The sequence below is a fragment of the Pleurodeles waltl genome, chromosome 5 (assembly GCF_031143425.1).
Source record: "Pleurodeles waltl isolate 20211129_DDA chromosome 5, aPleWal1.hap1.20221129, whole genome shotgun sequence".
NCBI lineage: Eukaryota > Metazoa > Chordata > Amphibia > Caudata > Salamandridae > Pleurodeles > Pleurodeles waltl.
Genome location: NC_090444.1, coordinates 1,312,721,845 through 1,312,741,444, shown reverse-complemented (window position 1 = coordinate 1,312,741,444; position 19,600 = coordinate 1,312,721,845). Strand labels below are relative to the sequence as shown.

Here is a 19,600-nt window from a genome sequence, read left to right as displayed (position 1 = left end):
TGCATATGTCTGTGACGTGTGTGCACGTATTTTTGCTTGTGTCTGTGGTGTGTGCATTTGTGTTGTATGTGTGTGATAGAGGTATTTCATAAGGTGCATTATGGCGCGTCTATTGCTCCTCTGGGTGTTCGTGGTTGAACGCTTGTATTGCCTTTGCTTCCACGGAAGCTCTTTGGTAATGGACCTTGCGCCGGGTTTACTGTGCTCTTCTCGGTGCTGTGCTGCTCAAAAGTGTGAAGCTAAGTGTTGGTTAAGTGCAAAGAACAACCTGGTGCGCTAAACTGACAAAACTGAAACAGACAGCAGCTGCAGTAAATCTTGTTTACAAATCTAACCTGGGAGCGAGGCCTGTTACTCCAAAAAAGCTCTTTACACCTGGTCTGTTAACGCTGCAAGAAGTGGTTTAATATCGGCCTCCCACACACTTTCACTTGTGTTATTGAGCACTGCGGAGGTTTGCTTAGCCCCCTGACACTTATATGAGGCAAGCAGATAGGACGTGAAAAAAAGCTCTTTGCATGAGTTTCTGCTGTTTCAAAGTGCTGTGAGTAAAAGGGGTTAATTTACTGGAGACATAGTTTACTGTCACGAGTTTTCTAGATCTTGCTTTTTAGGTCGAGCATTCGAGACCTCTTGTATATACTTTAGTATATGCTTCTGTACTTCTATGTGGGGTCTCTGCTTTTTCATTGGTTTGTTTCAGTGTCCTTAAAATCCTTGCTTGCTAGTGGTCAATCCTTGCTCTTTGTCCCACCTATTCTACAGTTGTACACTCCCCTGGAGCATGGCCCTAGTACTTGTACCCTTCCATTTGTGCCTATGTAGCATGTGCTTAGGGATTACTTTTTTCTTAGGCTAATAGCATTTGGGTGGGTGTTTCAGTGGCTCCAGTCTATGTCTGTTGACAGGGCTCTAAAATATGTTGTTCAAATGCTTCTTTTGATTCTTGTTCTTTTGATTTCCAGCGCAATTTAAAGCAGGCCTGTAAATCTTGTCAGGGTGCTGCTTTCATATTTCACCATCACGCAGTTAGGCTCCTGTCCACAGCTGGTCATTGGAACTGCAATGACTCTGGTATGTGAAGTCTCACTCCATGAGCCTGCGAGCACAAGCCTCCTGTTAAGATTCACAGGACAAAGAACATTTCAGGCTGTGTTTACACTGTGTGGGATGGTTCACTATTGAGTTAAAGGCCAGGCTTGCTTATGTTGTTTTTCCCTAACCCTGTTCTCTGAGACTCAGTACTTTAATTAGTCCCAGCTGTAAACTCTCCTCCTTACTGTCACTGCCCCTTTTCTCTGTTCACAACACTTCCCAATGCAGGATATGTTCACTCCTGCCCCTTCCTCCCCCAACCAGCCCCCAGCCAATCCTTCGCGGTAGCTGGCATTAGCTTGGTTTTATTTTGCCTTTGCCAATGCTTGATTACTTGCTTCAGAAGCATTGCCAAAGGCTGCATGGCTCCCACGTGCCGGACTCGCACTTCAGAGCTGAGGGGACCCGTCCCCCATGGCTGTCGACGTCTCTGAATTGTTGCTGCTGTTGCTCCACCCCAGGGCATGCAGCCACTTCCTCACTCTGCTTCAAAACCTCTTATCAGCTCGCAGCCTCACGTCTACCAGGGCATATGAGCTGAGGAACCAGGAGCCTTTGTATTGTTTTTGGCGCAGATCTGTGGTAATGCTGTTTTGGAAGGAGAGAGGGCTCCTTCCTATCAACTTCCCACCGGTGCCAGGGAGAGCAGCGAAAGGGGGCAGGGATTGGCAACTCTTGTTGCATGCGTTCTATACATTCTCTATTATGGTGAGTTTAAGTAAAAACATGCGTGCTGTGACCCTATGGCTAAAGGCACTGCTAGAGGGCGTCAGAGACCCATAAACATCACTGTTCTGCTCCCGGGCATCATCTCAGCTTTATCCAAGCAGTTTAGAAGTGCTGCTCCTGTGGAACTGAGAAAACGTTTCTTTCACTTCTTCGTCACACAGCACTTTACAGAGACCAGGTCTGTGTACAATCCATTATTGAAAAAAATGGTACCTCTGCCGGCAACATGGCAATAACCTGATTTCAAATAGCGCCAAGTAACACGCTTCTGCTGTTTGTGAACACTATAAAACACGTAAATTATACCTATTTTAGCACAAATGACCAAATGAAATATGTTACAATAGTGCTTAATGTAAGGTCCTTGCTCTTCATATGTTGTGTGCATAAAATGATAAGCATGTCAGGCTTGATTAGCACTGGAGTCTTAGAAGAATATGAAAGGATTTGCTGTCTTTTCATCTTTCTTTTTGCATTGTTGTCTCTTTCAATCTTACTTTCATTACTCTTACACTTAATTCTACCAGCACCAACTTCTCCTACTTATGCCTATGGTTACTCCTAAAGACACTCCTACTGATTTTTGCTTCTACTCATAGGTTTCATTCTTACTCTGCTACTTAACCTCTTAATTTTACTTTCTTCTTTCTCTTAAACCTCATTTTTGTCCCTACTCTTATGTTTTATTATTCCAACATGCTCTTACAGACCCTTGCTTCCACTTACAACATGTTACGCCTATTTTCTCCTGCTCCTACTCGTTTCTCTGCTTTCTCCTATTACTTCTACTTACTGCTGTTCTTTCTTTTTTACTTTTACTACTGTATTTTCCTATTCCCATATTGCTGTTACACTTAGTCTTAGCTACTCCTACTTACACTCTTACGCCTACATGCTCCTACTTGAACTTACCTTCTACTATTTTTACATACTTCAGCTCTTCTGCTTAGCCCTTCTTATGCCTATTCTTACTCATATTTACTCCTACCTGCTACTATTTACTCCCATTCTTCAACCTTTACACTCTTAAAGGCTTATATTTTTTGTGCTACTTCTTCCTACTTTTCCTCCCACTCTTCTACTTTCTGCTACATACTACTTATTCATGCTTGTACCCCTACTCTTGCTTGCATTTTATTCTTTTACTCCTACGTAGTCCTACTTACTCCTACGTACTTTTACCTACCTCTAATAACTCATCTTACTTTTGCTTACTACTGCTCTTCATTACTTCTAATCTTTGCTCTTTTTCATACCCTACACATAATCTTAGTCCTACTAGCATGTCTATTTAGTCCTGCTTACTTATACTCCTACAGCTACTCTTAGCCCATCTTATCACTAATTTTACTTTTTCTTACTCCTACGTACTCTTACCATTTTATTCTCAGTCTTAGTTTTTATTTTCAACTACTCTCTCTATTCCTGCCTACTTTCATACTTAGAACTTTTTTTGCTCATGCTCACACTGCATATTAATTCTATTTATGCCTATTTTACTTATTTCCACTCTTACTTGAACGAGCTCCTACCTTTTCAAATTTATGCTTACATTTATTCCTGCTCCCACTCCTTCCTACTATTATCTATACATACTCCTGATCTTACTCCCACTCAATCCAATTTACTTCTGTTCAAATTCCTACCCCATTCTTACCCTACACAGATTCCTACTTACTCCTAGTCCTCGAATTAGCCCTACTCTTTCTCCTTTGCTTACTTCCCCTTATGCCTTCTCTTACTTTCACATACTCCTACTTATACCTGCTATTTCAACTGCTACACTTGCTCCTACCATTGCTTACCTGCTACCTACTCCTACTTGTTGAAATCTGTGTTTGCTCAGCTCACAGCAGAGCATTTTTACAGCATCTATCCAAACCTTCACAGGGGAGAGGTTTGTCTGCCCTAAAAGATTGCTGCTGTTTAAAGTTTGCATGTGTTTTTACTGTCTGGATTTAAACCTGCCGTTGCAAGTTGGCATAGTTACTAGTGGGTAAAAAATATACGACCAACACTACACAATGAAAATGTCTAAGCCAAGGTACACGGGAAGAACCTGTGAACCATTGCTTATTCTGGTTCTCTTCAAAAGAGATCACTGATCTTAGCTCAAAGGAGGAACACGTTACTGATTCCCGATGCCTAAATTAAATTAAGTAGGATTTCTGGGTCAAATTAGGATTTCTGGGTCAAAGCAACGCAGTACAAAATATTTATTCCCTCTTTAAAGATGCAACTCTAATATGTAGTAAATATTCCAATTACACGTAAGGTATTCATAAAGTTATGCTTCCTGAGCTAGAGGGATATTGATGTACGGAGTACAGATTTCTAACTCACAGGAGGAGTTACTGACTCCCCAAAAAGCAGCTTCAAACCCTAATGAGTCATTATTCAAGATCTACTTCTCTGTTTATGAAACCCTTGCAAAAGAGGTGGGTGGGGACAGAACACAGACCTCTGAGGTGTACAGAGAAGGCAGAGAGAGGAAACCTTCGCTTACGCTACTGATCCTAAACATACCTATACACTCACCTTAACCAGTCCCTATTTCCCCTACATTCTGGACTGCACAACTCACCTGAAACACTTGAGGATACCTTAGTACCTACACTCCCCCAGGCTTTCATCAGGCATAATGTTGCAATCACAATAGTCATAAGTGTGTATGGCTTCTGTAATTCACTATGCCACATAATTCCAATACATAAATATACTCCACACCCCAAACAATTCCACAATTAAAAATTCCAATACAATGCGCATAATTCCACTCCACACCACATACATCCACTACACTCCAAATCAAAACACATAAGTAAAAAACATTGACATTTACAGCGCCAATAGCTCTAACTCTTACAAATGCGAAACCTATTGCATTGCAAATGCTTGTTTCCTGTGGCGTTTGGCTGTCAGAACAGATGCTCCTTTGCTCATGGCTTGTTCAGGTGGCTTTTTTGAAACTGCACACCTGCGCCCCGTGCAAACTACTGATTAATGGTAGCTTCTGTCACGTATAGGTGCGAAGCCAGCTATGTGTCCGAGTTCTTACACAGACGTCTTTATTGCTTTGCACAAACAGTTGAAAGGGCTGGAGATTGAATATGCACTTCTGTGCTGTACACCGATTTATTCACTGAGGGGGATTTCATAAACATGCCTAGAATGGGATTCGCTAGTAACACTTCAGTATAGTTTACAAACCCTCTTTAGGTTCGCGGTTGATAGTAAGCACGCTCAAGTATCAATGGCCACCGTCATTGTGCATATTTATTGACCAAAGTGCTCTGAAGCGTTCAAGTGGCTACACACTGAGCACCATGGACCACAACACAAATATCAGCACTCTGTCTAGAACTGGCTTGAGTGACGCAACATCCTGTCATTCTCAGGAGAGCCCTGTCCTTTCAATCACTTTTTTGAGTGCCTGTCAGAAGTAGAGGTTTAAAATCAAAAAGCATGCTTAGTGTCCTCAACTAGTAAACACGGTTCACCTTTAAATCCTGAGCAGATTACTTATTAAATCATATGCGTCAATTTGTTAAGCGGTCACACTTTTGGAGTTTTGCGGCTCTAGTTAACATCATTGGTTGGGCACTGCCCAGCAATGAGAAACTACAAAAAACAAAACTATTTAAAGGCATTGTTTTTTTCATTAAAAAAATTTAAATTCCTTCTTGGCATCCCCTTCCAATCCTGCCCCCGCCACCCTACACATTTGCCTTCATGCTCTCTTTTCTTCAGACTTATTATTATTTTAACTTTGTCACACTCTCACATGTTCTCCTTGCTCAGAACTCACATGGCAGGTACTTTTTTAATGAAATTGTTTACAAGAAATAGTACCCCGTGAAAAATAATTTCAGACCAGTACAAAACTGCAACAAGAAAAAAGCATTGTCATGGTGCTTAGAAGTGGATTCAATGTGCTAATGCTTGCACCCACAAGAAAGTAGATTGTCACCTTTTGACCGTTGCAGAAACCAAAAGTTTGTTGTAGAGAAAAGAGACTGTAATACTGAATACTGAACACAGGAATAACGTGGTATCAGAATATCGCAGACAGAATATCGAGTGATCAAAAATATCAAAAGTAAAGTACATATAAAAAAAGTATGGATTGACTTTTTTTTTAAGTCCATTTAAGCACATTGAAGATATACGTAGGATCTCAGGGTTGAACGTAGGCTTCCTTTTTAGTGATCTTGTCGAAGTATGGTACATGAGTGGTGGGCCGGTAAATGGCAAAGCTAACAGGGTCTAGTGTAGGTTTCTTAAGGAGTGGGAGGACCTAGCCTGTCTTGAAAGCTTCTGGGAAGATGCCTTGAATGAGAGAGGCATTGACAGTAGTAAGAGGAGATAAGAGAGCATCCTCAGAGATAGCTTTAATTAAGAACAATTTTAAGACATCAACTTCTTCAGAAGTGGCTTTGAGGGAGTTCTGTAAGTCAGGGAGATCTGGGAGAGATAGGGCTCGGAAAGCAGACCATTGAGGAATTCTGCAGTGAGGGGTAGGGGTTAAAGATGAAGTTCAGTAACGTGCTGTCAAATTTTCTGTACATTTTCACTGAAGAAGAGCTTGATGGCACTGCACTTTTCTGTGGAGTGAAGAATAGCCGGTTCCGGATAGGGTTTGATTGTTTTGAACAGCAGTCTGCTTCAATTGGTGGCTTAATTGATGGTGTTTGTATCGCACTTTGCTTTGGCTGATGTTCTGCGCTATCCTCTCAAAGGGACTTCATTATCAGGAGGTCCTCTGGAGTTCTTTTTTTTCTTCTGCAAGTAACATTTCAACAGTCTGTCTATGCTGTGATCACAGTCTCAATACTTTTCAGATAGCGCAGCATCCCTCACTGTCTTGCCTTGACAGTGTGGTTCCAGTACAGCAGCCCCTACTCAGAGTGGGCTCCTTCCGTCAGTCCCGCGGTAATGTGAGCTCATTCTTTGCTCCTTGCAGTTGCATCAAAACGGACAGTTCTTGTTTTCATCTAAATAAAAGAACAAATCTGGGGCATTTACTTCCCTAAATTTAGTAGTAAGAAAGCTATTTGTGGAGAAGTTTCTATTGCTATTTAGAAGTCAGTACACCAGTGGTGGCTCCTCCTTTTGTTTATGATCGTTTTCTGGTAAAAGCGGCGGGGCCATGTGGGTGAAAAGCAGCAAGGGGGAGTGCTCAGCACTGCCTCTCACTGTACATGTATGTTTGACCAGCCATCTCGAGCTACAGAGTTGACGGCCTTGAGAGAGCCTGCACAGGCTCCCAGTCTGCCTGGGAGCGCCCTGGCTGGGCGCTCCCAGCCAATCCTGACGCTGCTCTGAGCAGCATCAGGATTGGCCGCAGGGCAGGCTGGGAGCCTGTGCTCGCAGAAGGGAAGAGTGGTAGAGGAGCGGCGAGGAGAGGTAAGTGTTTTTTTTTTTTATTAAATAAATAAATGTTTATGTTTATTCCCTTCCCTCCCTCCCCGTGCGCCGCCCCACCCCTTCAGTGCCCCTCGAGGTGCTACTGCAGTGCACATTAAAAATCACATATATGAGATTCTACAGAGGTAGAACCTTAGAAGTACTATAACTATCCCTGTATCCACAGAGTTCACCATGGTGGGGGCCTCAATTAGAGTCTGGTGGTCAGGCCTCAAACTGGCACTACCTCCACAATCCTGCTGTGGCCCACGTGCCTTATTCTGTGTTCCCTCTTTGTGTGGTGAAAATATTTAATGCCAGTCAAAATGCCATGCCATAGGAACATGTTGAACCAGCTAGCATTTTTCCAAGACAAACCCTCAAAGCTTAGAGTCATTTTTGAAAAATGAAAAATGCCCCTGACAGTAGAGCTAGTGAGTTGAGGGGGACAGTGACTTGGTTTTAAAATTATTTGTTTCTCCCCCAACACCACTATGGTGTAGGAAATCATGATGGACATGCCATTAGACATCCTGACCTAAAAAGAGGCAGGCTTAAAAACACCTGCTTTCGAACACCAGCAGCTGCCCAGCAAGGAAAGTTTCCTGCAGTCAAATACACAGACTTCCAAATGCTTCTAACTGAGGTGGGGAACCAAGTGGTTGTTCGCCCATTTTTAACCAGTGTCCTATTACCACAAACCTCTAAAGGATCCCATATCTAGATGTAAATGAATGTACACTTGTGCCCATGAGTGGTCGGATTGGCCATCCGAATGTGACTGTAGGATGAAAAAAAGAAAGTCTTATTATACTTTGTATATGAGATAAGTGGCACTATGTTCACTGTGATCGTTAAAGCAGTAAATTACATAAATGAGAAGTAATGATGATTTTTGCAGCAGTCTGCAACATGAAGCACTCTTCTGCACAAGCCAGGAATTGTGTTGTGGTTTTTTATTTCCAGTCATAGAATACATTCCCTTGTAATACCAATGCCATTTTTTTCTCCTCACACATAAACTGACAAATAAGTCATGGACATTTTTTACCAACGAATCATCTATATTGTAAGATTAACTTGTAGGGCTGCAACTAACTAAATAAACTTAGACCTTTCTTGCATGATCTGAGTTGCAGAGTGTGTCTGCAACATCTGCAAAGTACAAAAATCTCAGAAATAATAATACATATGTATCTAATTGATGGCCTACACCATGTTTCATCAATTGAATCAATCTGTATTTGTAGAGCATGCTATTCACCTTTGAGAGTATCCAGGTGCTGAAGTGCTGCTGAAGGACTCAGTCGAACAACCAGGTCTTAAGTCCTTTTCTGAATTCCAGCAGATTGGATGAGGTCCGTAGGTGAAGTGGCAGGTTGTTCCAAGATGCAGCGAGGTAGGATAAAAAGCATCCTCCACTGTGGGGGGAATGGATGAGGCAAAGGGAGGCAGAGCACAGGTGTCTGGAAGGAAGGTGGAAGTTGAGTTGGTGGTTGATTTACGCTGGTCCTTGGTAGTGGAGGGCTTTGAAGGCAAGGATCAGTATCTTGAACTGGCATCTGTTCTGGATGTGGAGCCAATGGGTGTTGATATGGGTCTCTTTTGGGAGGTATTTTAATGAGTCTAGCCGCTGTGCATCTTCTGCAGTCTCTTGAGGAGGTACACAGCGATTCTTGCATGCAGTGCGTTGCCATAGTCCATTTGTTTTGTGATGGTACATCTAGCATTGATGGGGACCCACTTGAAAATCTTGTGGAGAATGCGGAAGGTGAGGAAGCAGATGGCTGAAACGCATTGATCTGTTTCCTCATTGTGAGCTTGCTGTTCAGAATGATGATGAGGTTGGAGGCGTGGTCGGTCGGAGTCATTGAGGTTCCTAGTTTGGGATGCCACCAGGCATCATTCCATGGGAGGTGTTTCTGCACCTCACTCTCCTCTGTGTTGAGTTGTAGGCAGTTGTTTCTCATCCAGTCGCCGATGTTTATCATGCTCCTGCGGAAGTTTGTGATTGTGGCTTAGTGTTCTTCTGGCAGCAAGAGGATGAGCTGGGTATCATGGGCGTAGGATATGATGGTTAGTCCATGTGATCTTAGGACATTGGCCAAGGCAGTCATTTAGGTGTTGAACAGGGTATGACTGAGGAACAAACCTTGAAGGACCCTGCATATATTGTTCTTAGGTTCAGAAGTAAAAGGCAGGAGGCAGACTCTCTGGGTTCTTCCTGTGAGGAAGGAGGTGATCCATTTTAGGGATTTCCTCAGATTCCAGAGCCATTTGATCAGGGTGTAGTGTGATACTATGTCAAACTCTGCTGAAAGGTAGAGGAGGAATACAGGAGCGTTTTTTCCTTGGTGAAGGAGGGATCTGATGTAGTCTGTGGCTGCTCTCAGGGCAGTTTTGGTGCTGTGGTTGGCACAGAATCTGGATTGGGAAGTGTTCATAAGATTGTGATTCTCCAGGTGTTCTGTGAGTTGGCGGTTGATAGCTTTCTCAAGGATATTGGCAGGGAAATGGAGCAAGGTGATGGGGCAGTAGTTCTTGAGTTCTTTGGGGTTAACGGATGGTTTCTTGAGTAAGGGCTTGACCTCTGTGTGCTTCCATTCTTCGGGGAATGTGGCTGTGGTGTTTGATGTGTTGATGGTGGTGAGTTCACTGCTGATCATCTTGCTCCCTAGGCTGAAAATTTTGTGAGGTTGGGTGCTCCTGAGTGGACAGAGATCATGATGGCTGAGGTGTCTTACAAGGTAATCCGGTCCCAGGTGGCGAGCGGGTGTTCGTGTTTCTGGTCTGTAGGGTATAGATGGCTGAGGTCAGTGGTTTGGGGATTGAATTTTTGTGAATGGTGGCTATCTTATTGTGCAAGAAATCTGCCAAGAAGTTGCAGAGCTCTTGTGTGAGGGTGATGACATTTTCAGTGGCAGAAGGGCTGGAGATCTCTTTGACGATGTTGAATTTAAAAGTTCTTTGCTGTGGTTAGAGCTTGCTTTGATTTGGTTGGCCAGGGTGCTTCTTTTTGTCTTTTTCAGGAGTTGGTGATGATGGTTGAGGGTGGTTTTGAAAGTAGTTTGGTCCAATGGATCCATTTTCTTTTGAGTCATTTGCAGGCGCGTTTCAAGGTTCTTAGTTCTGTCAGGTACCAGTTGACTTGCTTGAATGATCTTTTGTACTTGGTGGGTTTGCAGGGGACAACTATTTCAATAATTTCTGTGATCCAGGCAGAGAAGTTCTTGACCACTTGTTTGAGGTTGGGTGCGGTGTGCGGACAGGAGGTGTTGAGGGCGTCAGCCCATTGGCTCTCTGAGACTTTGTTCAAGCTGTGGTGTGACATGCTGGGTAGCTGAGGGACAATGTAGGGGAATCCCTAGATGCTGAAGTGGACGATGGCGTGGTCGGTCCAGGTGAGATTGATGATGTGGCTGAACTTGATTTTGTCACTGGCCATGAATATTGGGTTGAGTATGTGTCCTGCGATGTGGGTCGGGTTGGTGACCAGTTGCGTGAGGCTGATGTTGCTCATGCTTTTGAGAACGTTGGTGGTGTGGATGTCATTGGAGTTGTCAAGGTGAAAATTGAGGTCACTGAGGAAGATGTAGCTTTTGGAATCGAAGGTGAGCAGAGAAATGAAATCAGGAATGACATGGCAGAAGCTGGGGCAAGGCCTTGGGGGTCTTTAGGCGAGGCTGTCTGATGATGGTTTTGCTGTCAGTTTGTAGCTAGAAGTTGAAGTGTTCCATAATCGGTGTGGCGACCTTAAACAATGGTGGTGCAGTAGATGGTCTCCTTGTGGATTATAGCGCTTTTACCTTTATACTTTTTAATGCAGACTTGGTGTGTAATCTTTTAGCCATCAGGTGTGGCTGCGGCGATGTCAGGCGCGGAAGCAGGGTTAATCCACGTCTTGTTGAGTAAAATGATGTTGAGAGTGACAGAGGTGATGGTGTCCCAGATTTCAGAGGTGTGCTTGAAGAGGGATCGTGTGTTGAGCAGGAGGGATCTTCAGGGGCAGTCGAGGTGGCGGTACTGGTGGTTGCTGTGCATTGTGGAGCTTCAGTGTAGCAGGAGAAGATTCAGTGCCGGCAAGTGAAAGATTCAGCTGTGGAGTGAGGGAGGGATGGCAGCAATTGTTGTTAAGGTGTCCTGGGTCCAAGGCCTGGAGCTCGGCTGTTGTGTATCTTCCGGTGGTGGTTAGTCCAGGGGTTCTGGCACTGGGTTTGACCTAGGCGCGGGCAGACTTGCTTTTGGTGTGCCTGCAGCACATCTGCTACGCATCCGCGTTGTGGCCTCTGTAAGTAGTCCTGTAAGGTGGGAGTGGCTAGTGAGAGGCACAGAGTGGGAAAAAAACAGTGGGAGCGGTGGATAACATGGGAGAAATGCAAGAAATACAGCAAACAAAACAGTGCAACAGTACTGTACAACAGTGTGGGAGAAATGCAAACAATACAATAGTAAAAAGCAGGCAAAAACCAGTACAGTGCAACTGAGAGGGTTACAAGGCACTTAGGACACTTTGGCAGTCCCAGAGAGGCAATTGAGCAATCTGTGGCAGCAGGAGAGCGGAGCACTGACCAACCAGCTGCAGCATCTACAGACCCTTCACCTAGATGACTTACACGTTCGCCACCTATCAGACTGTAAAGAAAGAAGTGCAAGATAGTTGAAATACACAGTGCAACAGGCCTTCTGCATTTATGCACCCAAGCTCCAGAATGACATCCCTGTAAGCACCAGGTCTGCCCCTACCCTGCTGCAGTTGCTGAAAGAGCTGAAGACACATCTCTTTAAGGAACTCTGTGGTATGATGAACTAACTCCGCTTTCACTCTCAGAATATAGTTTCTCCTTCAATTATTCATTGAGTGTATCTTTGCCTTTGGTCTTGTACAACACTCTGCTCCATTTTGGCTAGGTTTGTGCTATTCAAACACTGCATACATGACTACATACATACTTACATTCATATAAGTCGGAATGTTGTACTTGAGCTGTAGGTGTAAACTTGAGGGAATTTGAGATGATCAGTTTGGGAATTTTTGGGCGACCTCAAAAATATGATCTGTGTCGAATAGATAGTCCTAACCCCCAACCTGAAGGCCCAATGGATGGCACTTCATCTGGTCTCTACCCTTTGACATGTCCAGTTTGGGTGATTCTGCCAGATGACTAAGCTCCCACAAGCATAGCTCTCCGGGTCACTGAAATAGAGAAGCTCTTCAACCACTTCAAGGTGGTGATCCTCTGAGGACTCCAGACTGAGCAGATGAGAAAGCTATCTCTCGTTTTCTACAAAAATCATTCAATTTGTCCAATATTTAAAAACATTTGGAGAAGTATAAATCTAATAGTCTACCAATCAGCTGCGTTTATGTTCTCAAGACATTCTTGTGACAAATGATATCTGTATGTAGATGCTTAAATCACCTGCATCAGTAATATAACAATTAACAACTAATTTCCCCATGAATAGTTGCTGCATGCAACTAATATGTAAACAAAATATATGGCTAATGGACAGTAAAAAAGAAAAAATGAACAATATATATTCTAATGCACAATCTTTCTGTTTCCTTTGCAGGGAGACTCTGGAGGACCGCTAGTGTGTAACAGGCAGCTTCAAGGAATTGTTTCTTGGGCTTATAAGTGTGCTTTGAAAGGCTACCCAACGGTTTATACCAAAGTCTGCAACTATAATGCCTGGATCAATCAAATCATGTCCAATAACTAAAGCGTTAAAAGTCTAAAGGCAATACTGATGATGGATTCCAGAAGCAATAAAATAATAATAGTAATAAGTATACACTTAAATAAGCATACATTAGATCGTCCATATTATGAATTTATAGTTCAACAAGCTATTATTCAGGTAGTGCTCTCAGGTTTAAGATGTTCATAAGAGGCTTCATGCCAGCTATGATGTCATACTCTGTCTTAAGAATTTGAAGGCAATTTACAGCACACTCAGATTGCGATATGTGTGGTCAAGCATATTGTACAGAAGATGTAAAGACATCTTTACAGTTTAGTATAAGGTTACATATTGAATGCATGTTAAATTAATCTTTTTACATATTGAATGCATGTTAAATTAATCTTTGTTGTGCCCCAATAAATATATTTCAGCATTTACAAACATATTTTCACTCGTGATCAGTGGTGGCTGGTGAAATCTGAAAAGTGGTGGGGCATGAGAGGAAATCCTCAATTTTGCTGTAGCAGCTTAGTAGCCATGCACAACAGCCCCAGTGGAAATTTATGGTAGTGGGGGTTTCTCCACAGAGAACATTTTTAAATGTGGTAAAATGGTGCATTTTCAAGCACAGTTTTCTTAATACATTGACCAAAAAGTGCTGGCGCTAATATATTGTAGCTTAGCTATTGTTATGAGGCTCATCACATAGATGTGTATGATGTCATATGTTCATAGAGAGTTGTCTTTTATGGTCCACTTCTGGTCTGCCAGTTAAACATTGCTCTTCCTCCTATATTCTGTGCTAGGGTATGGCTCTGTTGGGCGTTATAATACGGATTAAACATTGAAAACAAAACCTGTCTGAAGTACCATATTGACTTAAGAAGAGTGGTGACAAGTTTCTGACATCTATGCTAGTTCATTAGACTTCAGCTGAAAGTTGATTTAATTTATTATGAGAATACATAGCCCAACCTTGAAAGTAGTATAAAACATGTCCCTGCTACTGAGGAGTCAGGCTATGCTCAGAATACACTACTGTCCAAGCAGATGCATAGTAAAATTGTGCCCAGGATGCTCTAGGGGCCTCACAGATGTCGGGAGAGATTATGATGGGAACTGATTTAGATTTAGAAAGACAAGTCAAGGAGGCAGAAGAGGCATAGACAACCAGAAAGGGAGACACACATTGGCAGAGGTGCATAAAGGGGCACAGATTGGGACAGAGAGCTACCGTGAAAGACTTATAGAAAGATAAGCGATAGAGATGACTGACAGAGAGACAGATATGGGCAGATAGGTACATGCATATTTATACACAGACAGACATATATATATATATATATATATATATATATATATATATATATATACATATATATATATATATATATATATATATATATATATATATATGTATATATATATATATAGAGAGAGAGAGAGAGAGAGAGAGAGATAAATAGATGTAAACAGAGACCAATATAGATAGAGTTAGGTAAATAGAGAGCTAAGACATGTACATGGATATAGATAGGTAGATGGAAAGGCAATAGAATTAAAGATAGATTCAGTTCAGAGGGATCCTGGAGTCTCTCCCTCCCTGTCTGTCTTTTTTGGGTGTCTCTATCATCCCTTATCTGTCTCCTTGTATTTTCTCTTTTGCCAGATTTATGTCTCGCCCTGTCTGTCTTTGTCACTCTCTGTCTTTTTATATCTCTCAACATGCCTTTGTCTCACCCTTTATCCCTGAATCTGTCTCTCCCTGTGTTTCCCTTTCTGTCTCTCTATCTTTCAGTCTCTTTCTCTTGTTGTTGCTTGTGCAATGTATATCTTACGCTGCCACTTCCTGTATTTGAGTCTGTCTTTTTTTCACCCCCTGTTGGAGGCGTCTCGATCCGGTTGTCTAAAGTGTATGCTCAGCCAGTCGGAATGTGCCACTAGTGTCCGTGGTGGTCAAGTTCACCTGCTAGATAACCTGCGCTCACCCTAGGGTAGCTTGGCACAAAGCAGTCAGGCTTATCTCAGAGGCAATGTGTAAAGCAACAGCGCAGAGTGTTCCCACAACTTCGGCTGAATGATCTCAAAAAGAGACTTCACATGGGTTGTATGTATAGAAGAACTGTATTTAAGACACACACATGATTAACGGAGTTTCATTTCAATGTGATCTCAACGTAAATGTCAATAAGCACACAACGCACAATAATATGCAGTGTAAACTAGGGCGTGAATCTCAATGAACAGCACACAATAATAGGCCCAACTATGTTAAACATTAATCACTGTACACACATTTGAGGAAAACACACATTACCTCCCCACACCCACATAAGGTACCCACCCGCTGTCAGTACTAGTCCCACCCTTACATACCCATCAGTGTAACACTTCAATTCAGTGTGCACCCCGGGCTGACAGTAGCAGCAAAATGTATAGCCACGCTCCCACCTAGACCCAGGGCCTCAGCTGCCCTAGTAACATGTGATGCCAACCTGATGAACTGCCTGGCAGAATCCAAGTAGCCAGCAGCACCATAGTGCTGCCTCAGCACTCACTTGTTCTCACTCCCTCACTCCTTCAAATCCACACTGCACCTAGGAACGGGACCCCGGTATTAGTTGGCACAGGTGTGCATGCACACACTCTCGTACGCACTCGCATTCAGCATCCTCATGCGATGCCCTGATAAGTGGCAAGTGGATGCCCATACGCTTGCAAACCCTCAGTGTCCCAACCCGCCCCGCACCTGCCAACGAGCCTCCAGTTAGCCTCGCCCCACTGCAACCCCAAAGATAAAAGTACTTCCCTTTCTAGCCGCTCACAGCTGAGTCAGAACTCCCCAGATTTCGGGTTCAAGGTGGGGGACTGGAAAGACAACAGCCAGTAAACAGTTAAGGAAGAGTTCAGGATCCAAATAGGAGGTTCAGTCAGACGTCTGCAAAACACAGGGGGAATGGTCACCGGGGCCAACTGTTCGACCCGTAGGTGCATTGTACACAACAAGTTAACAGGTTTGTGTCTCCCGACTAGAGATACCTTGTCTAGTGCTTGTGAACTTCCCGTGGCCCCAGACAGGTTCGATCCCATGTAGAAAGTGCGCAGTGCCCTACCCCTCTGAGTTGAGGTACTCTGCCCAGTACGCTATGACCTTATCCGTACTGGATTCTCCAGACAAACACACTAGACACAGTTTCCATTGTGCAATACTAGGTTAAGTAAAGCACTTCTTGCCTTTTACCCACACCACCAGAGGTTCCAACCTATGAACGAGCACAGCATACAATGAGGATGCAGCCGAGAGTCACACAAGAGAAATGCTTCCTACTTTACCTCTACGAGCACATAGCAGGGTCCCGCAACAGTGATCTGTTCACAAGCCATCTTGGTGTTCAGTGGTCCTCACAAGGAAGTGCCCCACACCAGTAGCGCAAGCTGTACATTGCTACACCACATCAGGCACTCCAGACTTAATGCCTGGTCCACACCTGGCTCTTCAGACTTAGTGCCTTGTCCACATGCACACTGCTCCTGCCAGGTGGAGTCTGGCATGATGTATGCGCAGAGGGCACCGCTCTCAAGTATTACCGATCACGATGTAGCTCCCTCTCTGGAGGTCTATGATGACACTAAGACTTCTGCAGAGAACATGGGCAAGCCAACCTACCCTTGGAGAGCCACTTTAGGATGCCACACAGCAGCAGGCAATCAACCTCCCACCACTCTCTAATTGGAAAGAGTGTGCGGATCCCCCTTCTTGGACAGTTATCCTCCTGGACATCCTGATTCCTCTGACAGTGCACAACGTGGTCCAGCCGCACTGGTCCCGTATATCCGTTGGTGGTACGTCTATTTATACAAGGTAAACTTTTGAAGTAGGGATGGTTCAAAGGGTATTTTGGGGAATGTGCAGATGTGCTCTTCCCCCGGGACCTATGGAATGAAGCTTAATTTACAGGCCACCGGAACCAGTCCAACACCTAGATATGCCCACTTCCTAGAAGTAGTAATGTAAAACACACCTTAACTGACAATAGGAAACACAATTATTTAATTTCACACAGTTGAGTTATATTGGCCAACTTTATTATTTTTGCATTCAATTTATCATTATTTCAATCAAAACGCTTAATAAAGTTTCACAAAACATGTCATACACTTCAGAGCAACAACCCAATTCCCTATCTACAATAAAAACTAAACAAATGACATCACCACTTTATTATTCATGCCTGTACCAACAATTAGATTTTTTTGTAGCATTCGAAACTGACAACATTTAACAGTGAACAACATATAGGTCAATAGACGAAAAACAAAATGAATACAAGCAAATTTAGACCACTTCCTTATTTCAAATTTAAAGAGTAAAGGCTTTATTTGAATCATTTAACCAAACTCCTCATCATTAAATTCGGGGGATGATGAAAAGCTTGTTTCAGTTTGCATTTTTAGTGCCTACAGTAAGGGCGGGACTTCTTGGGCAGTGATGACAAAACTACTGTTACCAATGGCTTGGGTTTGTCATCCTGAGTCTAACAATACCAAACAGTATGAGGCTGCTCCCCTGCAACCGATTATTGTTACCAGACTTAATAAACCTCGGTGCCTCAAATCACCAGCCAAGATGGGTGACACTTTGGCTGCAGCCACCACCACAGTGCTCATGCGCCTCGGTTGGCCTGAGACCGCGGGCTCCGTTCCTATCACAAAATACTCAAGCGTAAATGTGCACACAGTGCACCACCACACTTGGTTGTATACATGGAAGCCAAGGTCAGAGAGGCCAACCCCCATCCATACATGGCCCAGCCGGAGTACTCAAATCAGTACATGGGTATGGGTGCCAGTTTCTACACTGGATGGGTTGCATGAGCACTTTCACTCTGCTTTGGCAGAGGGAAGGTGCTCTGTGTTCCTAGGCTCTTGAAGATGAAAAAAGAGGAAATCTACTGGAAAGAAGTGAAAAATCTGGGGAAACCGCTACCTATGTGCATCAGGTCTGACACTCGCTTTCTCTATCTCTGTTCTCTCTGCCTTTGAATGTATCTCTCTGACTTTGCCTTCAGTCTATCCCATTTTCCTTACCCACTCCCTCATTCCATCTTTCTCTATTCTTCCATGTCTCTCACATCTCTCTGTACTACTGTTTCTTGTTCTTAACCTTTCTCTCTAAACCTCTTCCTCTCCATTTCATATCTTTCTCTGACTTTGTCTCTCCCTGTTATTTTCTGGCTGGTTCTATCTCTTTCCCTGTCTCTTTGCCACAGGCCTTTCTTAGCACCTAGGCCAAACTGCAAACGTTTTTTGTAAATCCTGCAACAAGAGGCACATGTGCACATCCTTATGTGCCTTTTAAAAATGTCTTCATTGCCTGATCCTTGTTCACAGCAAGCATCATTAAGGGTATGGCGAAGCACGACGATGGTCTTGCAGAAGAAAATACAAAATGAGCCAAAAATTGGGGGAGAGGGGTGTGGCGCCTCCACTCTTATCAAGGAATCACCACTGCTTGTGTTGCAGCCTACACAAGCACAAGTTTGCATGGGATGATGACTGTGTGTTTCAGGGGCATTCTATAAGAGTTGGGGGATCGTGTGCTGTAGATATGCAGTTAGTGCAAGGTTGTGGAACTATGGGTGTAAGTATATGTGGGTGGGCTCTGTCTGTGGGGAGCAGGAGGCATTTTGTGTCGGGGGCTGCATACTGTGGAGAAGTACTGGATTAAGGGGACAGTTAACTCTGTTTGAAGATGTTGGCATTGTGTCCGAGGCTGAAGTACACAAAAGCAGATTATTGTGAACACTGTGAGAGATCCATTCCCAACTTTTCTATTTCCTTCATTTGGTACTATCAATTACTACTATTTCTATTCTGTGCCAATTTTCAGACTCTTGTTTCTCCTTCATAAGACTTGTGACTTTTTAAAGACATAGATAGAAATGTTTGTGTTAAGCCTGCCTGCTATCTCAGGTGACCTGTTTGTGTTGTTTATAAAGCTGGTTATCTATATTCAATGTGATTGTCGAGATGATGGATTAGTCTCCTTGATTGTTTAATGTTGTTGATGCTATAGTTTATTTAAGTTCTACATTTAATTTTGTAAGATAAGATAAAATTGACCAGCAGATACTATAATATCTCAGGTTTCAAGCCATAGTCAGAGAAAGACTTTGTACTGGGGCTGTGGCGCCAAAATTCCTGTTGGTTTGCAACATTAACCAGCTTTGTCAGAGGCATTATCGGGGACAGCAAGAAAATGTGTCCTTCAGCCTCGATTTGAGTATTTTACAGCTCTGAACGAGCTTCAATAGAGGATATATGACTTGCTATTTCATAACGACTAAACAGGTATGCTGTGGCATCCGCCTCAGAAACCCAAGCACAAGCTTACTATTTACTGCCTTAGCTAAAATTAGCACAGTTCTTAGAAAGCCCGATGATGTTTGGATCCTCAGAATTCAATAATCTTGTCAGAAATGTTCCTGCTGTTCTCGCTGACCATAATGTTGCGCTGCATTCATTTTTGCATCCTATGTAGTTACCGTTCATATTTATGCAGTAGATTATGATTTTAAAATAAATCTTTCAAAACACAAGTCCTGTTTCTTAGTGCTATTTTGAGTGTGTTATTCATTTGCAAAAGAGGATTTGGAGTCCTTGAACCAGGAAGTTAGAAATC

The 19,600-nt window shown here is 43.2% G+C and overlaps 1 protein-coding gene across 1 annotated transcript in view; it reads left to right on the top strand.

Annotated features, from left to right (window-relative positions):
• The window catches only part of LOC138297112 (trypsin I-P1-like), a 33,025-nt gene extending 20,071 nt beyond the window's left edge, over positions 1–12,954 (top strand). The window contains exon 3 of the mRNA XM_069236611.1: positions 12,805–12,954. Coding sequence (XP_069092712.1) covers positions 12,805–12,954 — 150 coding nt within the window. The remainder of the gene's footprint in view (positions 1–12,804) is intronic.
• The last annotated feature ends 6,646 nt before the right edge of the window (positions 12,955–19,600 follow it).